This window comes from Triticum urartu, chromosome 2A (genome assembly GCF_056163025.1).
Source record: "Triticum urartu cultivar PI428250 chromosome 2A, HENAU_Tu73, whole genome shotgun sequence".
Lineage (NCBI taxonomy): Eukaryota > Viridiplantae > Streptophyta > Magnoliopsida > Poales > Poaceae > Triticum > Triticum urartu.
Window position 1 is genome coordinate 9,508,477 of NC_141874.1, and position 16,478 is coordinate 9,524,954.

At 44.6% G+C, this 16,478-nt stretch overlaps 1 protein-coding gene across 1 annotated transcript; it reads left to right on the forward strand.

The window, feature by feature from the left end:
- Positions 1 to 241: 241 nt before the first annotated feature.
- Positions 242 to 2,888, forward strand: LOC147982813 (uncharacterized). Its single transcript, XM_087539361.1, has 2 exons — positions 242 to 1,588; positions 2,810 to 2,888. The coding sequence occupies exons 1-2, from the start codon at positions 368 to 370 to the stop codon at positions 2,837 to 2,839; spliced, it is 1,251 nt and encodes a 416-aa protein (XP_087395487.1). The 5' UTR covers positions 242 to 367; the 3' UTR covers positions 2,840 to 2,888.
- The last annotated feature ends 13,590 nt before the right edge of the window (positions 2,889 to 16,478 follow it).

Below are 16,478 nucleotides of genomic sequence, written 5' to 3' on the forward strand. Positions count from 1 at the left end.
TAAAAGCGTACTAAAAACGAACATTCATCCGTTTGCTCCCACGTGTTCGCTTGTTTTGTCTGTTTACCTTCAAACGGATGTGGCCGGACCATTTAAGGTCGCGCGTTGGAGTTGCCCTAACATATCCACCGTCTGCTGGTCGATCCGATGGTCCGAGCGAGTCACCTCGTTCCCTTCACGCCAGTTTCCCTGCTATTTTAGATCTACCAGGCAAAACCACCTTCTCCTTCGTCGATCGATCCCCAAATCGCTTCCTGCTTCCTCCACCCAGCCCTAACCCTAGCGGTGCCGCCACCATCGATCCCCAAATCCCTTCTCCATCCACCCTCCACCAAACCCTCATCCCTACCTCAGCTAGCTAGCCGCCATGGCCCGTTCCATGGCTCTGCTCCACCGCGAGATTTACTTCTCCGACGACGAGGCGTTATCCGGCGGAGTGTCGTCAATCCGCTGCCCGTGGGAAGGGCGAGATGATCCACCAAGTCGCCTAGAGATCAGTGACGCAGTCACCGATTACCTGCGGACCTTCAAGGCGCATGCAGTCGTCGCCGATCCGCCGGCGCTCTCCTTCCTCCACATACTGCGGCCGCCGGCATCCGTCGGGCTCCCGATGCAGTTCCACAGCCTCACCTTGGCCACTATCTCCAGCACGGACAAGAACCTGGTCGCCATGTACGCCGGAGGGTACCGCCCTGGCAACCGTTTGCCGGGAGGCTACCTCATCTACGACGCCAGGAACGACTCCATCTCTGGGATCCCCGAACTCCCCTCCGACCACTCACATAGAGCCATCGGGTGCGAGTCGGCCGTTGTCATGTGCGAAGCCGCCACCGCCGCCGCCGGGAACGACTACTTTCTTGCCGAGCTCGTCAGGGTCTGGCCAGAAGGCTCCCAAGCTGTGCTCTGGCTGTGGAAGTCGTCCGTCCAAAAATGGGACTTGCATCCCAGTCGCCTGCCCCTTCCATCCAGCACCACCAGCCACTTCTCCCCTGACTTGTGCTTCTCTTGTTGGGGCTCTGTCCTCTGCTGGGTGGATCTGCTCAAAGGCATGGTGCTCTGTGATCTGAAGCAAAACTGCAAGTTCAGCTTTATTCAGTTGCCCAAAGATTGTCCAACCTATGATGCCGACAGCAACAAGTTTACATACACCTGTGCCGAGGAGTTCCGTTCCATGGCCTGTGTTGGTGGCGAAATCAAGTTCGTCGCCCTGGATGAATGTGATGAACACCAGCCGGAAAAAGGATTGGAACTGACCATCTGGACTCTCTCTCATGACCTCTCAGGGTGGAAGGAAAGCCGCAAGTACAATGTTGAAAACATCTGGGCAAACGAGGCCTACAAGCCTGCTGGTATAAGAAATCTTCCTCCGTCGTTCCCTGTTCTGAGCATCCATGAAGAAGGCGTCGTCTACCTAGTCTTAGATGATCTCAGGGAGTTGGACGATGGACTAGAGTACATGGGCCAGTGGATGCTTCGTGTTGACATAGGCAATGACAAGGTCCAGTTCTATCCAAAGGGTGAAAAGAGTTCTGTTAATTCCCAGCTCTTTGCCAGTGAGTTCAGTGCGCACCGACAGCAGGATCAACTGGTATTACTACCACCACTAAGCACCGTTTCATTTGCATACTACCGCCATTTTATTTATGTTTACTATCACTAAACATGCTTTCATTTGCATACTAATGTAATTATGCTTAGGTTTTTAAATGATAAAAATTCCAATGCATGTTTATCACATCCAGTTTGCTTCATTACTTGCTAAAAAAATCAAGATATTTGGCCACCTCCCCATGTTGAACAGTAGATGTCTGATATTGATGCTCATCCGCAATCATGACTGCAATCAATTGTCACTACCTAATTACTCTGCCCCCTTGTCATATTATATTAGGACCCAACTTCTTGCACATCATGATGACACTCTTTTGCATGTTTCACTGCTGTTTTTTATTCTTTTTTCCTGGTAGTGTTGTCATTAGCTTCACCTCTACATGTTGAATGGAGATTCATGGCAGGGTACGTGTTGAACTTCAGTAGTTTGTTTCTGAACTCAGAATTGCTATGAGCTGAACACTGGTAGTGTCTGAATGAAAGATGTCAAAAGTAAATTTAAAAAAACGTATCCTTGACAGATATGTAGCTGTTTCAACAATTTTAATTCAGAGCATCTTGTGTTGGTGTTGCCCAATTAATTAATGTCAGTAACACATTTGAATTACTAGGAAATGGTAAATGTTGACAGTTTAAACCACAAATCAGATATGGCCTTTTCTTTTAGAAAATGTTTTAATGGTAATTCTAGGCTGACATATGCTCACATAAAAGTATTATATTTAACAGACATCTCTATTTTCTGTTGCAGAGAGAGAGAGAGAGAGAGAGAGAGAGAGAGAGAGAGAGAGAGAGAGAGATAGAAGCAAGTGAGTTGGGGATTTGGAAATATGCACATAGAAGATGTACGTGTAGTTTGTTTCTGAACTCGGAATTGGTATGAGCCAAGTTCATTCAAATATGCACATAACAGATGAAGCATAATTTCAAACTAGAGCTGTGCACTGACAAGTGTCTGAACGAAAGATGTCAGAAGTGAAAAACGCACCCTTGAGGCCTTGACACATATAGATGTTTCAACAATTTTAACTCGAGCATCTTGGACTGACCTTAGATATTGTTTTGGTGTTGCCTAATTAATTAATGTACATGCCTCGCTCTTTTTTTCTTTTCAAAATTGTTTTTAGGGTAATTCTGACCTGACATATGGTCACATTAAAAGTATTACATTTGACACATCTCTTTTTGTTTTTCGCAGAGTGAATTGGTGTGTGTGGAAAGAGGATGAAGCTTTGAGATCTATCTTTTTAAGATGTGCGCCGGTAGGCATATGTTCACATGAGCAAGGAAATACTCCGCATATGATGACACTATCGCATTCTGACAGCATAGAAGCCCCTCAGAAAATAGTAGACAAAAAGGTCCTCGGAGGGCCCCATATCCACCAGGCCCCCAAGACCACCTTCATCGGTGGAGGAGAGCACCGCTGGCTGAACTAAACTTTGGAGCTGAACCCCTTGCCTAGAGGTGTTAGTGAGCCGCAACACCAACTGAAAATATATTCCCTCTCGAACTTGCTCCCTTAGGTTCTTGAGCATCGGATCTGGGAGCAAAGCCAAACTGCTTCCAAAGAGGTGGCCAAATCATCCTGCCTCTTCCTCTAGCCCAAAACACCAACCGCCTGGTTCTTACCGAGTAACTTACCATTGCCACAACACTAAGCCGAAGCGTTGGACCACTGCTGCAAAAAGCCAAACTCCACAAGCCCCTCGTTAGTGCTGCCGCCTAAGCCTCCTACGAGAAAGAGAGCAGGGGCCGGGTGACCCTTGTTTCATGCACCACATCCCGCTCCTTACAGAAGAAGTGTGCCGTCAACACTCGACGCTATGAGCTATCCTGGCCCTCACAGAAGAAGTATGCCGTCAACACCCAACGCGATGAGCCATCCTGGCCCTCATAGAAGAAGTGTGCCATCAACAATCGATGCGATGAGCCATCCTGGCCTTGTACATGCCAAACATGGATCCAGGATTCTCCCAACCTCCCGCCCCGCAAGGGCCGACGGAGGCGAGGGAAGCCACTGGGAGAGCCGGGCAGGGCGAGAAGGATGGACTCGCTTTCTACAGGAAGCATTTACTGGTGACTAGAAGAACACCCGTGCGTTGCAACGGGGCCACATTAACCTTAAAATTTCAATATTAGTATTCTCATATATATCAAGTGACATTGGCAACATTTTCTACCATCAATTCCTCACACACACTCTCTGCCTCCCTCTTCCTCACTCTCTCCCCCTCTCCCTCTCTCTCTCTCTAACACACACACATATCCATCTTATTGGATACGGGACCATAATCCATCTATTTCACACACACACGCTAGTACATAACAATATGGATTATGTGTATTATATTTGCCACCATAACTGAGAGAATTAATTTCATGTAAATCGGCCAGCCACAGCTCCAAGAATACGCGGAGGAGGTGGCCCGGGTCGGCGTCGGCGCCGTCCGGCACGGGCCACGGGCCCGCTTCCAAGCGCGTCTGCGCGTCGGCCACCCACGCCGTGTCCTTCAAGTGCCACTTCCACCGCACTAACTCCCAGGGTCACGGCCATGGCCAGGGCCAGGGAAGCCGCCCTTCTTTGCCCCCTTCACCGGCCACGGCCAACGCGGTGCCGCGGCACCCGGCCTTGCCGTCCTCGTCCTCCAGCACCGTCGCGACCCAGTGACGCAGCCCAAGCATCGGCCTCGAGAATCAAGAACGCTCGACAACGTAGAGGGAAGGAAAGGTCATATACATGTCATAAGAAAGGGAGTTTATTTACTGCGCCCTCGATGTATTGTTTCCTTTGTTTGGAGATTGATTACCATCCGTGAGTTAAGGTATGGTTTACGTGATTGAGCGATTTTTAGAAAATCAATTATTTGTTTTCTAATTAATGTAATTGAGTGATCTAAGGTAAGGTTAATTAATTTAGATTTGATCTTTAGAGATTGTTCGTGATTGATTCTACATTACTAAATAACTTGCGCCAGTATGGAAAGTTCTGATCTGTTTAGATTTCTCTCGTTGTGTGAGAGGGTGACGCGAAAATAAACCGATGAAGTGAGGGGAGGGGACGAAAAAAATCTACGAAAAAAAACCAGTGAAGGTGGGAGGAGGTACCCAAAAAAACCATGAAAGGTGGGAGGAGACTACCAACTGCTTCATTAGGAGTAGAAATTAGAGATTAGAGATTATTTGTTTCCTGAAAATCTATTATTTGTTTCCTAAAGCAAATTGCATTAATGAGAGAGATTTCGTAGATTTGGCTAAGGTAGGAAAGAATCTATTATTTGTTTGCTAAAGCAAATTGCATTAATGAGAGAGATCCGTTGATTTGGCTAAGGTAGGAAAGAATCTATTATTTGTTTGCTAAAGCAAATTGCATTAATAGAAGAGATCCGTTGATTTGGCTAAGGTAGGAAAGAATCTATTATTTGTTTCCTAAAGAAAATTGCATTAATGAGAGAGATTTGTTGATTTGGCTAAGGTAGGCGGTTTTTGTGGTTCGTGGCGGCTTAGTGTGAGGTGGGACGAGGTACAAAAAAACCATGGGAGGTGGGACGAAAAAAAACCTGGGAGGTGGGAGTTGTCCCTGGTTAACCTACGAAATTTCGTAGATTTTTTTAGGACGAAAAAAAAACCGTGGGAGGTGGGACTAAAAAAACCTAGAAGCGAGACTACCAACTGCTCCCTTAGGAGTAGAGATACTTGGAGATATGAGATCTTGGCAACATATCATGTGGAAATTAGGCCTAGGTCCACTTGAGACATTTAGTGTTAGTAATTCAACTGAACGGTTATTTCTATTGGGTGGCATCTTTTGGATTGTAATTTAATGTTAGTCGTTTCATGTGTATTTCCTTTTTTATGTTATGTTCTTGTATTTTTCTGATTATGTTGATCAAGGTTAAACGCATCCTTTTCAACTAATGTAGTTTTAAAACAGGAGTATTAGATGTTTCAAACTATTTGATGATCACCTTAATTTTTTTGCTTTGCTTGCCATCATATGGATAATGTTGATTAGACAAACAAATGCATTATGCATAAGACAATAATATTGACAATACAAATGTACCAAACACCATAAATTCGCCGCTGTGTTTTTTCAAAGAAAATGATACATTGGGATAATGCAGAGGCTGGAGCTAAGCCTCCTTTTTCAAAAAAAAAACTTCTCTATGTGAACAATCAATTGTCCCTTAATCTCCCATGGGAAACTTACAAAAGCCATCAGAATGCCAAGATAGTGATGCATACCCTCCTTTAGAATAAAATGTACCCTTTTGAAGTTCCAAAAGCACCAAAAGAAACCTTGAATTATTTGTGTTTATATGCCTAATGATTTAACAATTACTCATAAGGTCATCACGATTGCGTCCGATGTGACTTGCACCAGTGATCCTGGCATATACTTCTCAGTCGAATCATACTCATCAGTGACAACTTTTGATGATCCAATACTCTTACCCTTGCGTCTGACTTGCGCTCTTTTACCAGGCATAAAGTCATCTTCATCGTCGTTCTTCTATTCCCGAGACACTGCGATTCGACCTTTGATGATTCGGCCCTCTGCACTGATGTACTCCCTCCGTTCCCGAATATAAGTCTTTTTAGAGATTTCAATAAAGACTATATATAGATGTATATAGACATATTTTAAAATGTACATTCACTCATTTTGCTTCGTATGTAGTCCGTATTTGAAATCTTCAAAAGGATTTATATTTAGGAACGGAGGGAGCATTGCTCTTAGAGCTGTTGGGACGCCGAGTATTGTTGGATAATCCATCCCATAGTAAGTTCTTCCACACGTGGTCATGGATAGCAGGGATTTTAAAAACGTGATGGATATATGGTTCATTCCGAATGGGGCACTATATATGATTCATTCCGAATGGATGTATGGTTGGCCTTGTCGACCAAATTAGTGGTTCGCAACTTCGCATACTACTAACATAGCAGCGCTTGCAGATTAAGAATCCTGCATATCTAGAATGATCTTTTCATGACGTTTTCTTTTCCACAAAAAAGTTATTTTACAGTTGTAACTGAATCACTGTATAGGAGCCCATTAGCCTCGCACCATACGGGCTGACGGTACCTGTCATACTTGACGCCAGCGAGACGCTGATCTCCACCCCTCTCCGCCCGCTGCTCCGGCGGCTGGTGGAGGGGGGTGGGCTCCCGTTTCTCTCCTTGTTGTTTCATTGATTTAGGACATCGTCTTCGTGTAGTAATGACAGTTTGGTGAGATTAGTGTCGTGTTGAATAAGGTGGCATTGGCCACTTCCTCACCGCAGCGACGTTTGTTCCGGCGACGCCGCTGAGCCAATGATCTCGCCTGCTTGTCGTTCGTTTGGACTGGTAGGTCTTATGTTTCTGGCGTTTGGCGGTTGTCATCTCTTATTGCGATGCCGACAAGTGGGACAGATTGATGTTGATACATGGTTGGTGGCATGATGGCTGTAGATTTGGCGTTCTTCCCTAGCAAAGGCGGCGGAATGCGTCAGGTCTGGATCCAGGTTGGCGTGGAGAACATCCTCGGTCGACACGCCACATCGTCAAGCATCTGTTCTGCGGCTCTGGTCTTTGGCTCACAATGTCTACGAGGCTATGTCACTGGCCTGGACTTCGGTTTGCTGGTGCTCCGCCTCTTTCCTTGGGGTGCATCTTGGCGGAACTGGTGGTTGGCAGTAATTTCAGATTTCGTTGTTTCCATGGACTTCAGTAGACTTATTTGTAATATTTTTTGTGTGAAGTTTCTTCTGCAAAGTTTCCTGGACACCTGTCATGTCCCGGTCTTTCTGATACTTTTCGCATGTATGTGCACAATTGTACTCTATTTCATTGATTAATACTCCCTTGATTGTGTATCTATGTGCATGTATGTCCCTTTTAAAAAATTTCTAAAGGGGGGGGGGCCTTTCCGACACTCCACAAAATTTCTAGAAGGTCTTATATTTAAAAAGGGTAGGAGGGCCTTTCCGATACTTTGTGCATGTGTGTCCAGGCAGGAGGGCCTTTGGTCCCGGTTGGTGGCACCAACCGGGACCAATAGGCATCCACGCGTCAGCATTTCTGTGGCTGGGGTTTTTTTTTGAAAGGGGGGGCTGGGGTTTTGGAGGGTTAATTTAGGTGTTTCATATATTGTGTTAGCTAACTATAATTAATAGAGAGAAATGTCCTCTCTTATGTCCGTGCTTGGTCGACGCTACGTACTATACATACGTATAGAGAGGACTAGACACGCTAGCTAGCTAGTAAGCAAACGAAGGAAACAGAAGATCATCATGAACATATATGCATACAGAGAGAAGTGATATCGACCACCTCTCCTTCTCCGAGAGATTGGTCGAACAACAAGTTCTCGTATATCTATCCGACACTACCGGCTACATATATACAATAATTATCTCTTACAAATATAATCTCTCTGAGATGTGTTTCCAACCAACAAATACAGCTCATCACAAACAGTGTTGTCACCTCTGAGACATATTTCCAACCAACTGCTGAAAGTCCTGATGTGTTCACATGTAATCCAGTCGTCGCACTGCTCCGGGTGTTCGGAGCGGAGACTGTTCTTGTGTTCATCGACATACGGGGTCACCAAGGTAGAGTTCTGTAGAACTGTGTAGTGTGCTTGAGACCAAGAATATCCGTCCCTGCATATTATTGAGTCACTTTCAAGAGTGCCTTTTCCAGTCAGTCTCCCCTCATACCGCGATTTAGGGAGACCTATCTTCTTAAGGCCAGGAATGAAGTCAACACAAAACCCGATAACATCCTCTGTTTGATGGCCCATGGAGATGCTTCCTTCTGGCCTAGCGCGGTTGCGGACATATTTCTTTAGGACTCCCATGAACCTCTCAAAGAGGAACATATTGTGTAGAAATACGGGCCCCAGAATGACAATCTCGTCGACTAGATGAACTAGGACGTGCATCATGATATTGAAGAAGGATGGTGGGAACACCAGCTCGAAACTGACAAGACATTGCGCCACATCACTCCTTAGCCTTGATACGATTTCTGGATCGATCACCTTCTGGGAGATTGCATTGAGGAATGCACATAGCTTCACAATGGCTAATCGGACGTTTTCCGGTAGAAGCCCCCTCAATGCAACCGGAAGCAGTTGCGTCATAATCACGCGACAGTCATGAGAATTTAGGTTCTGAAACTTTTTCTCTGGCATATTTATTATTCCTTTTATATTCGACGAGAAGCCAGTCGTGACTTTCATATTGAGCAGGCATTCAAAGAAGATTTATTTCTCTTTTTTCGTAAGAGCGTAGCTGGCAGGACCTTTATACTGCTTCGGAGGCATGCCGCCTTTTTCGTGCAAACGTTGCGGGGTCTCCCGTGTCTCAGGTGTATCTTTTGTCTTCCCATACACGCCCAAGAAGCCTAGTAGGTTCACGCAAAGGTTCTTCGTCACGTGCATCACGTCGATTGAAGAGCGGACCTCTAGGTCTTTCCAGTAGGGTAGGTCCCAAAATATAGCAAGTACGTGATCACCGGTACGCATGGCGGGCTTCTTCCGGTGATCTGCCTCGCCTTTGAAATGCTTGCCTTTCCTTCGACATTGATGGTTGGTCAGAAGAAATCGACGATGGCCCAGGTACACATTCTTCCTGCATTTGTCCAGGTATATACATTCAGTGTCATCTAAACAGTGCGTGCATGCGTGGTATCCTTTGTTTGTCTGTCCTGAAAGGTTACTGAGAGCGGGCCAATCGTTGATGGTCACGAACATCAACGCCTTTAGGTTAAATTCCTCCTGTCTGTGCTCATCCCACGTACGTACACCGTTTCCATTCCACAGCTGTAAAAATTCTTCAACTAATGGCCTTAGATACACATCAATGTCGTTGCCGGGTTGCTTAGGGCCTTGGATGAGAACTGGCATCATAATGAACTTCCAAGGAGGAAGGTTATACATACATAGAGTCACGGGTCAGGTGCTGTGATTGCTGCTCTGCTCCCCGAAAGGATTAATGTCATCCGTGCTTAAAGCAAACCATACGTTCCTTGGGTCCTTTGCAAACTCATCCTAGTACTTTCTCTCGATTTTTCTCCACTGCGACCTGTCAGCGGGTGCTCTCAACTTCCCGTATTTCTTACGGTCCTCACTGTGCCATCGCATCAACTTGGCATACTCTTCATTTCTGAACAGACGTTTCAACCGTGGTATTATAGGAGCATACCACATCACCTTCGCAGGAACCCTCTTCCTGGGGGGGCTCGCCATCAACATCACCAGGGTCATCTCGTCTGATCTTATACCGCAATGCAACGCATACCGGGCATGCGTTCAGATCCTTGTATGCACCGCGGTAGAGAATGCAGTCATTAGGGCATGCATGTATCTTCTCCACCTCCAATCCTAGAGGGCACACAACCTTCTTTGATGCGTATGTACTGTCGGACAATTCGTTATCCTTTGGAAGCTTCTTCTTCAATATTTTCAGTAGCTTCTCAAATCCTTTATCAGGCACAGCATTCTCTACCTTCCACTGCAGCAATTCCAGTACGGTACCGAGCTTTGTGTTGCCATCTTCGCAATTGGGGTACAACCCTTTTTTGTGATCCTCTAACATGCGATCGAACTTCAGCTTCTCCTTTTGACTTTCGCATTGCGTCCTTGCATCAACAATGACCCGGCGGAGATCATCATCATCAAGCACATTGTCTGGTTCCTCTTGATTTCAGCAGCTTCACCCGTTGCAGCATCATTGGGCACATCGACTAGTTCCTCTTGATCTTCACCAGCTCCCCCCGTTGCAGCATCACCGTATTCAGGGGGCACATAGTTGTCATCGTACTCTTCTTCTTCGCGGTCTTCCATCATAACCCCTATTTCTCCGTGCGTCGTCCAAATATTATAGTGTGGCATGAAACCCTTATAAAGCAGGTGGGAGTGAAGGATTTTCCGGTTAGAATAAGACCTCGTATTCCCACATCCAGTGCATGGACAACACATAAAACCATTCTGCTTGTTTGCCTCAGCCGCATCGAGAAACTCATGCACGCCCTTAATGTACTCGGAGGTGTGTCTGTCACCGTACATCCATTGCCGGTTCATCTGCGTGCATTATATATAATTAAGTGTCCAAATTAATAGAAGTTCATCCACATTAAAACCAAAGTACATACATAGTTCTCATCTAACAACATATAGCTCTCCAGAGCATCTAATTAATTAAACCATACATTGAAACTATGTAAAACATTTCAATGCGAAAACAAATGCGATCATAATCGCAACCAAGGTAACAATTGATCCAACGGCATAATGATACCAAGCCTCGGTATGAATGGCATATTTTCTAATCTTTCTAGTGTTTAGTTGCAAACTTCTATATCCTCCCGGCCGACGGCACCCGTGGGGGCTTGATTCTGGCCACGTCGGACCGCTTCTTCACCCTATCCGACTTCCATGCACTACAAGAAACATGTTAATCCATGACAGATTTTGGATGACGTTCTCAGAATTCGTCACAGATAGGGTGCCATCGATGATGGTTTCTCTGTTTCGTCACGGAAAACGTCATGGATCAGCAAAATAAAAATAGGCCCCAAAACAGTAGCCCTCTAGGGAGAAACCGTCATGAAATCTGTCATGGAACAAGCAGCTAGGCCTTTTTTTTCTTTATACACCATCCAGTCCGTCATGTATGACTCATGCTGATGTGCCATACGTTTTTCTTCTTTTGGCCCACATGTTAGTCCTTGCTACGTCCTGCACTACACAGGTGCCATGCGAGCTTGCCATAGTATGGGACCCACATGTAAGTGTGGCAGAGCGAGAGATGAGCCGAGACCGATGCCACGTCAGCTTTGCTGGAAAGTGCAGGTCCACATGTCAGTATGACACAAGAGAAATAGCAACAAAAATACCGATGCCACGTCAGCTTTTACTGGAAAGTGCGGGTTCCACATGTCAGTATGACACGAGAGAAACCGTCATGAAATCTGTCATGGAACAAGCAGCTAGGCCTTTTTTTCTTTATACACCATCCAGTCCGTCATGTATGACTCATGCTGATGTGCCATACGTTTTTCTTCTTTTGGCCCACATGTTAGTCCTTGCTACGTCCTGCACTACACAGGTGCCATGCGAGCTTGCCATAGTATGGGACCCACATGTAAGTGTGGCAGAGCGAGAGATGAGCCGAGACCGATGCCACGTCAGCTTTGCTGGAAAGTGCAGGTCCACATGTCAGTATGACACAAGAGAAATAGCAACAAAAATACCGATGCCACGTCAGCTTTTACTGGAAAGTGCGGGTTCCACATGTCAGTATGACACGAGAGAAATAACAGCAAAATATGAATTGCGCTCAAGGGGGTTTCGAACCTGAGACCTCCAGCTACTAGACCGAACGAGCTAGCCACCCAGCCACAAAACGCTATTTGTGTAACTATGAGCAAGAATTTTATATAGACAATAAGTTGTGATGCTTGGCTGTACCAACCAAGCAGTTTTTTTTTTTTACGAAATCTCTAGCTCCAAGTAGTTTTTTACTCGTTTTCTAGCTTTAATCGATGGAACGAGCTAGCCACTCGACAACAATTAGATGCTAAAAATAGTAATTATATAATTGGGCCTGTCCTGTGCGCCAACCCATGCAGTTTTCTACTCGTTTTCTTTTTATTTTGTCCAAGTTATATTTTTTAGCTTTTTCCATATAAAACATTTACTGTTATTATTGTTTTGCAAGTAAAAGTTACAGTAATAATTAACATACAACTATTATGTATTTCAAATGTCTATTCTATTTTCATTCTTTTGTACCTTGCAGAGGTAAACATGAACTTTTTATAAAATTTACATGGACTTAAACAGTTCAACGTGCATTACAAATTATTTGCAAATTCTGTATCTTCATTCTTGGCCAAAAGCACACAATTTTTGTATATGTTTCAACCAGTATTAAAAATTATTGTGTAATAATAATAATGTTTTGAAATGTATTAAAAATGTTACACATGTTTTAGTCTATAGAAATGTAAGATTAATAGTACATAGTATCATAATATATTTTTACTAAAACATTCACCATTTTCTAAAAACACACTGAACATTTTTTAAAAATACACATTGACATTTTTTAAAGGGACGTTGTCTATTTTTTGAATTCATGATGAACTAAAAAACACGTTTACAATTTTTTAATACACGTGAAATGGTTTTCTAAAAACATGTTGAACATTTGTTTCAAATGCACTAATACTTCCGTTAAGTTTTATCGCAATTGCAATTTTCCGTACATTTCTTGTTTTGAATGCAAAAGTTGTCACGTACACTTCCTGGAAACCGGGACATCTCCCGCGAAACATGGTTTCGAGAGGGAATGGGTCGGGTTTGAATGCAATGATTCATCGTTGGACCTTGAAAGTTTTTCTACATTCAAGAGACACCATCACATGTTGCATGTCAAAGTTTATCATTTTAGGGGTTTGTTCGCTATATTTTAGCCATTGAGTGCATTTCTTGTTATTTAACGAATACAATTCAAATTTGAACAACATGTGCATACAAAAATGGTAAAAATGGGTTAAAAACAAATCCTAATTTTGTCCAACAAGTCTATGTTCAGGTCTTATCCAAGAAAAGAAGAGGAATCACATACATTAGGGTGCCAAGGATCGAGCCCAAACACAAAGCTTATTGGTTATTTTTATTCTAGAAAATGCAAACAAAGTCTGAAAACAAGAAACCTGACATGGTGTCATTACATGATTCCTAGGCACCATGGTAAAAATTTGAGAGCGTTTCACAAAACTTGCGACGTACACTATTTGGAAACCGGAAGATCTCCGAGGAAGAATCATGATTTCGAGAGGGAGCATGCCGAGTTTGAATGCAAAAGTGACGGTTGCTTCATCAATTGACCCTGAAACATTTTTTACACTGAACATACACTGTCATATGTGCCATGTCAAAATTGGCATTTTGTGTTTCTTTTTCTTTCTAAATTTAATCCTCTAACCATTCTCCTATCTCATCTTCATTTCCGTCTCTCTCTCTCTCCCTCTCCCTCTCTTTCTCTGCACATTGTGTAGAACGCGGCCTGCATGTCGGCATGCTCACTGGCGGCCTGCATGTCGGCGTGCTTGCCATTGGCGGCGATTGAAGTAGCGCAGGGAGGCGTTGACTCGCCGAGGAGCTAGGGAGGAACACTGGAGGCGACTTCTTGTGCTTGCCGGTGGCGGCGATTGAAGTAGCGCAGGGAGGCGATGACTCGCCGAGGAGCTAGGGAGGAACACCGGAGGCGACTTCTTGTGCTTGCCGGTGGCGGTGATTGAAGTAGCGTAGGGAGGCGTTGACTCGCCGAGGAGCTAGGGAGGAGCACCGGAGGCGACTTCTTGTGCTTGCCGGTGGCGAGCCTCGATGTTAGTGGTCAGAGCTGCGAGAGGAGGTGTCAGCTTGACAAGGAGCTCGAGAGAAGCAAGGCATGCAATTGCTCTCGAGGGGATCGTGATCCAGATCCGGCAACACACAAGTTGTTGCAGTGGGGAAGATTGCAACAATGACTCAGTTGCAAAAACTAGTCATCATAATACGTTGCTCCCGAGCCATATGATTAAATTTAAAATCAGATCATCAGGTAGTTTGCATCATTTTCGTTAATATAAATTATCTAAAAATAGCGAAAGCCCATTATGGCTCTCAGCCAGGGAGCAATCCTGCGTGAGGCAAACCATGCATTCTGATTGGCCATATCAGCCCGCCCGCTGATCGTGCTCCTCAACCGTTCGATTTTCTGAGATCCAACGGATGGCACACAATCCCTAATTCCCTACCTCTCTCTTCTCTCCCCTACCCCCGCAGCCGCCGGCTTCTCTTCCGCCCAGATCCCTCCTCCCGTGCCTCCTTCCTCCCATCTCGTTCTCCAATCTTCGACTTCCCTGCCCAGTCGAGGAGCTCGGAGTCCGCATCGTGGCAAGCACCACCAGTGCGACGTCCAGGCCGCCCCACACCGTCCGAGCGTTCCATGTGCGGCTGGATCTGGCGTCTAGCTGCCGGATCCACCGCGGATAGTAACATCGCCTGCTACCTCCTCTCCGACTCCAACCACCACACCACCTCTACTCCATCCAGCCGTCCCGTCCACTGCCAGAACCAGCAATCTCGCTGTCGGATTGGTGGCGGTGGTTCCTCATGGTTCAGTCTCCTCCCGATGACGCGTCGGGGGCTGGTTCCAGGCGGACATCAGCCAGCCCACAGTTAGCGCTCTCATCTCACGTCCGTCTTCCCCATCGATGGCACGGGTCTCCTCAAGGAGGACAACACCGACACTGCTAGGTATGGTGAACGCATCCAGGGCGACGGGCCACTTCTTCGTCTCTAGCTCCGGTAAGACCCTGGTCTTCCGTCCTGCTCTCCCTCTCTCGTGCTCTGGGTGACACGGCCACGGAGCCGTGCCTGTGTATGTGCCGACCATGGTGCCATGGCTTAGGATTTAAGCATGTGGTGGTCATCTGGCCATGGTTTATCCTGTTCTTGCCGTTTGCTAGGCAGAATGTAATAGGATGCATATTTTAGCTTGATTTAGCTCATAGGCTGCTATCCCATCACATTCTATGCTATTGTTGATTACTCCTGTTCATGGTATGCTAATGTTTAAAACTGTTTCTGTTTATTTAGGTTCAGTGGGGTTATACTCGTGCTTATGCTACTGAACAATTGTCCTAGCATGTTACTTGGAATTTGGGCATGGTACTATGGTGATTTGCAGGTTATTGGCTTTTGTACTTCTCGATGGCTTGTAGCTAGAATTACAGAGTTGTATAAGAACCGAAATTACTACGCTATACTTGAGTTGTGATTTGCCATAGTAAAGTGTTTACTCCTATAGTTCTTATGGTATCTTTAAATAGACATCTATATTGAGTGTATCTGTATTGCCCCTCTGTTCTTAGTAATCTACTTCATTTACATTGCCTCTAAATGCTGGAATTATGAATGTTTGTTAGGAGTAGTAAATACTAATGAATTGATTTTGCTGAGAGTCAAGTGTAGTCATATTTGTGAATGTGCCTTCTATAAGGTTTGTGAATTTGAAAAAAAACTACTTATATTGTACAGTGTGATCTTGCATTTATATACAATAACATCAAATAGGAAAAATACATATTGCATTAGAATTATATATGTTTGAGTAAATAGGCCTTCTGACAATTGTAATATCAGTTTCTTCATTTGTTTTAGAATACAAAAATAGGCCGTCTGACAATTGTTTAATTGAGAAGTGTGATGCACATTCTTTTAGAGGCACAATAGTTTCCTTTCCTCCACAATATGTACTGTGCATATAATTATCATTTCTTATTTCCTTATTCTGTATCAGCTAGATACTGATTGGTGTAGTATTTTAACAGCTGTGCAGGATCATTTGCTGCCTGTACCAGAGTGTGAATGACATCATCGACTTCTACCTCCTCCATCTCAAGGACAAATCTCTTGCAACCCATGGTGCTGCATTTGAAGTGTTCATTTGTAATCTGGTAGTGATTATTATCTGTGTAATGTATGATGTTTTGGATTTCTTTTGTAAATGTTGGCAATGTGGCTTTAGTGTTGTACCAGTGATGGTTGTTGTAATTGAATGAAACAATTTAATAGAAAATTGTGGGCTTGGCAAAATTATGTGTCCTGTTGATGGAAAATAATTGGATGTGAAAATTTGTATTATGTGTAATGGGATGTGCTAGCTGGGCGAATTGAATGGACGTTGCTATTTGGGTCGTATTGGAATTAATTGGGCTGAAATCTTAATTGGGTTGATATGGGCCGTATTGGAATTAATTGGGCTGAAATCTTAACCGGGTTGATAGTCAAACGTAGTGGGCTAGAATTTTAACTG

What these genes read in the sequence shown, in the direction of transcription:
- LOC147982813 (XM_087539361.1), top strand. Translation starts at nt 368, where the DNA reads ATGGCCCGTTCCATGGCTCTGCTCCACCGCGAGATTTACTTCTCCGAC. An exon ending in ACCGACAGCAGGATCAACTG is followed by an intron (nt 1,589 to 2,809) that starts GTATTACTACCA and finishes TGTTTTTCGCAG; the next exon opens with AGTGAATTGGTGTGTGTGGA.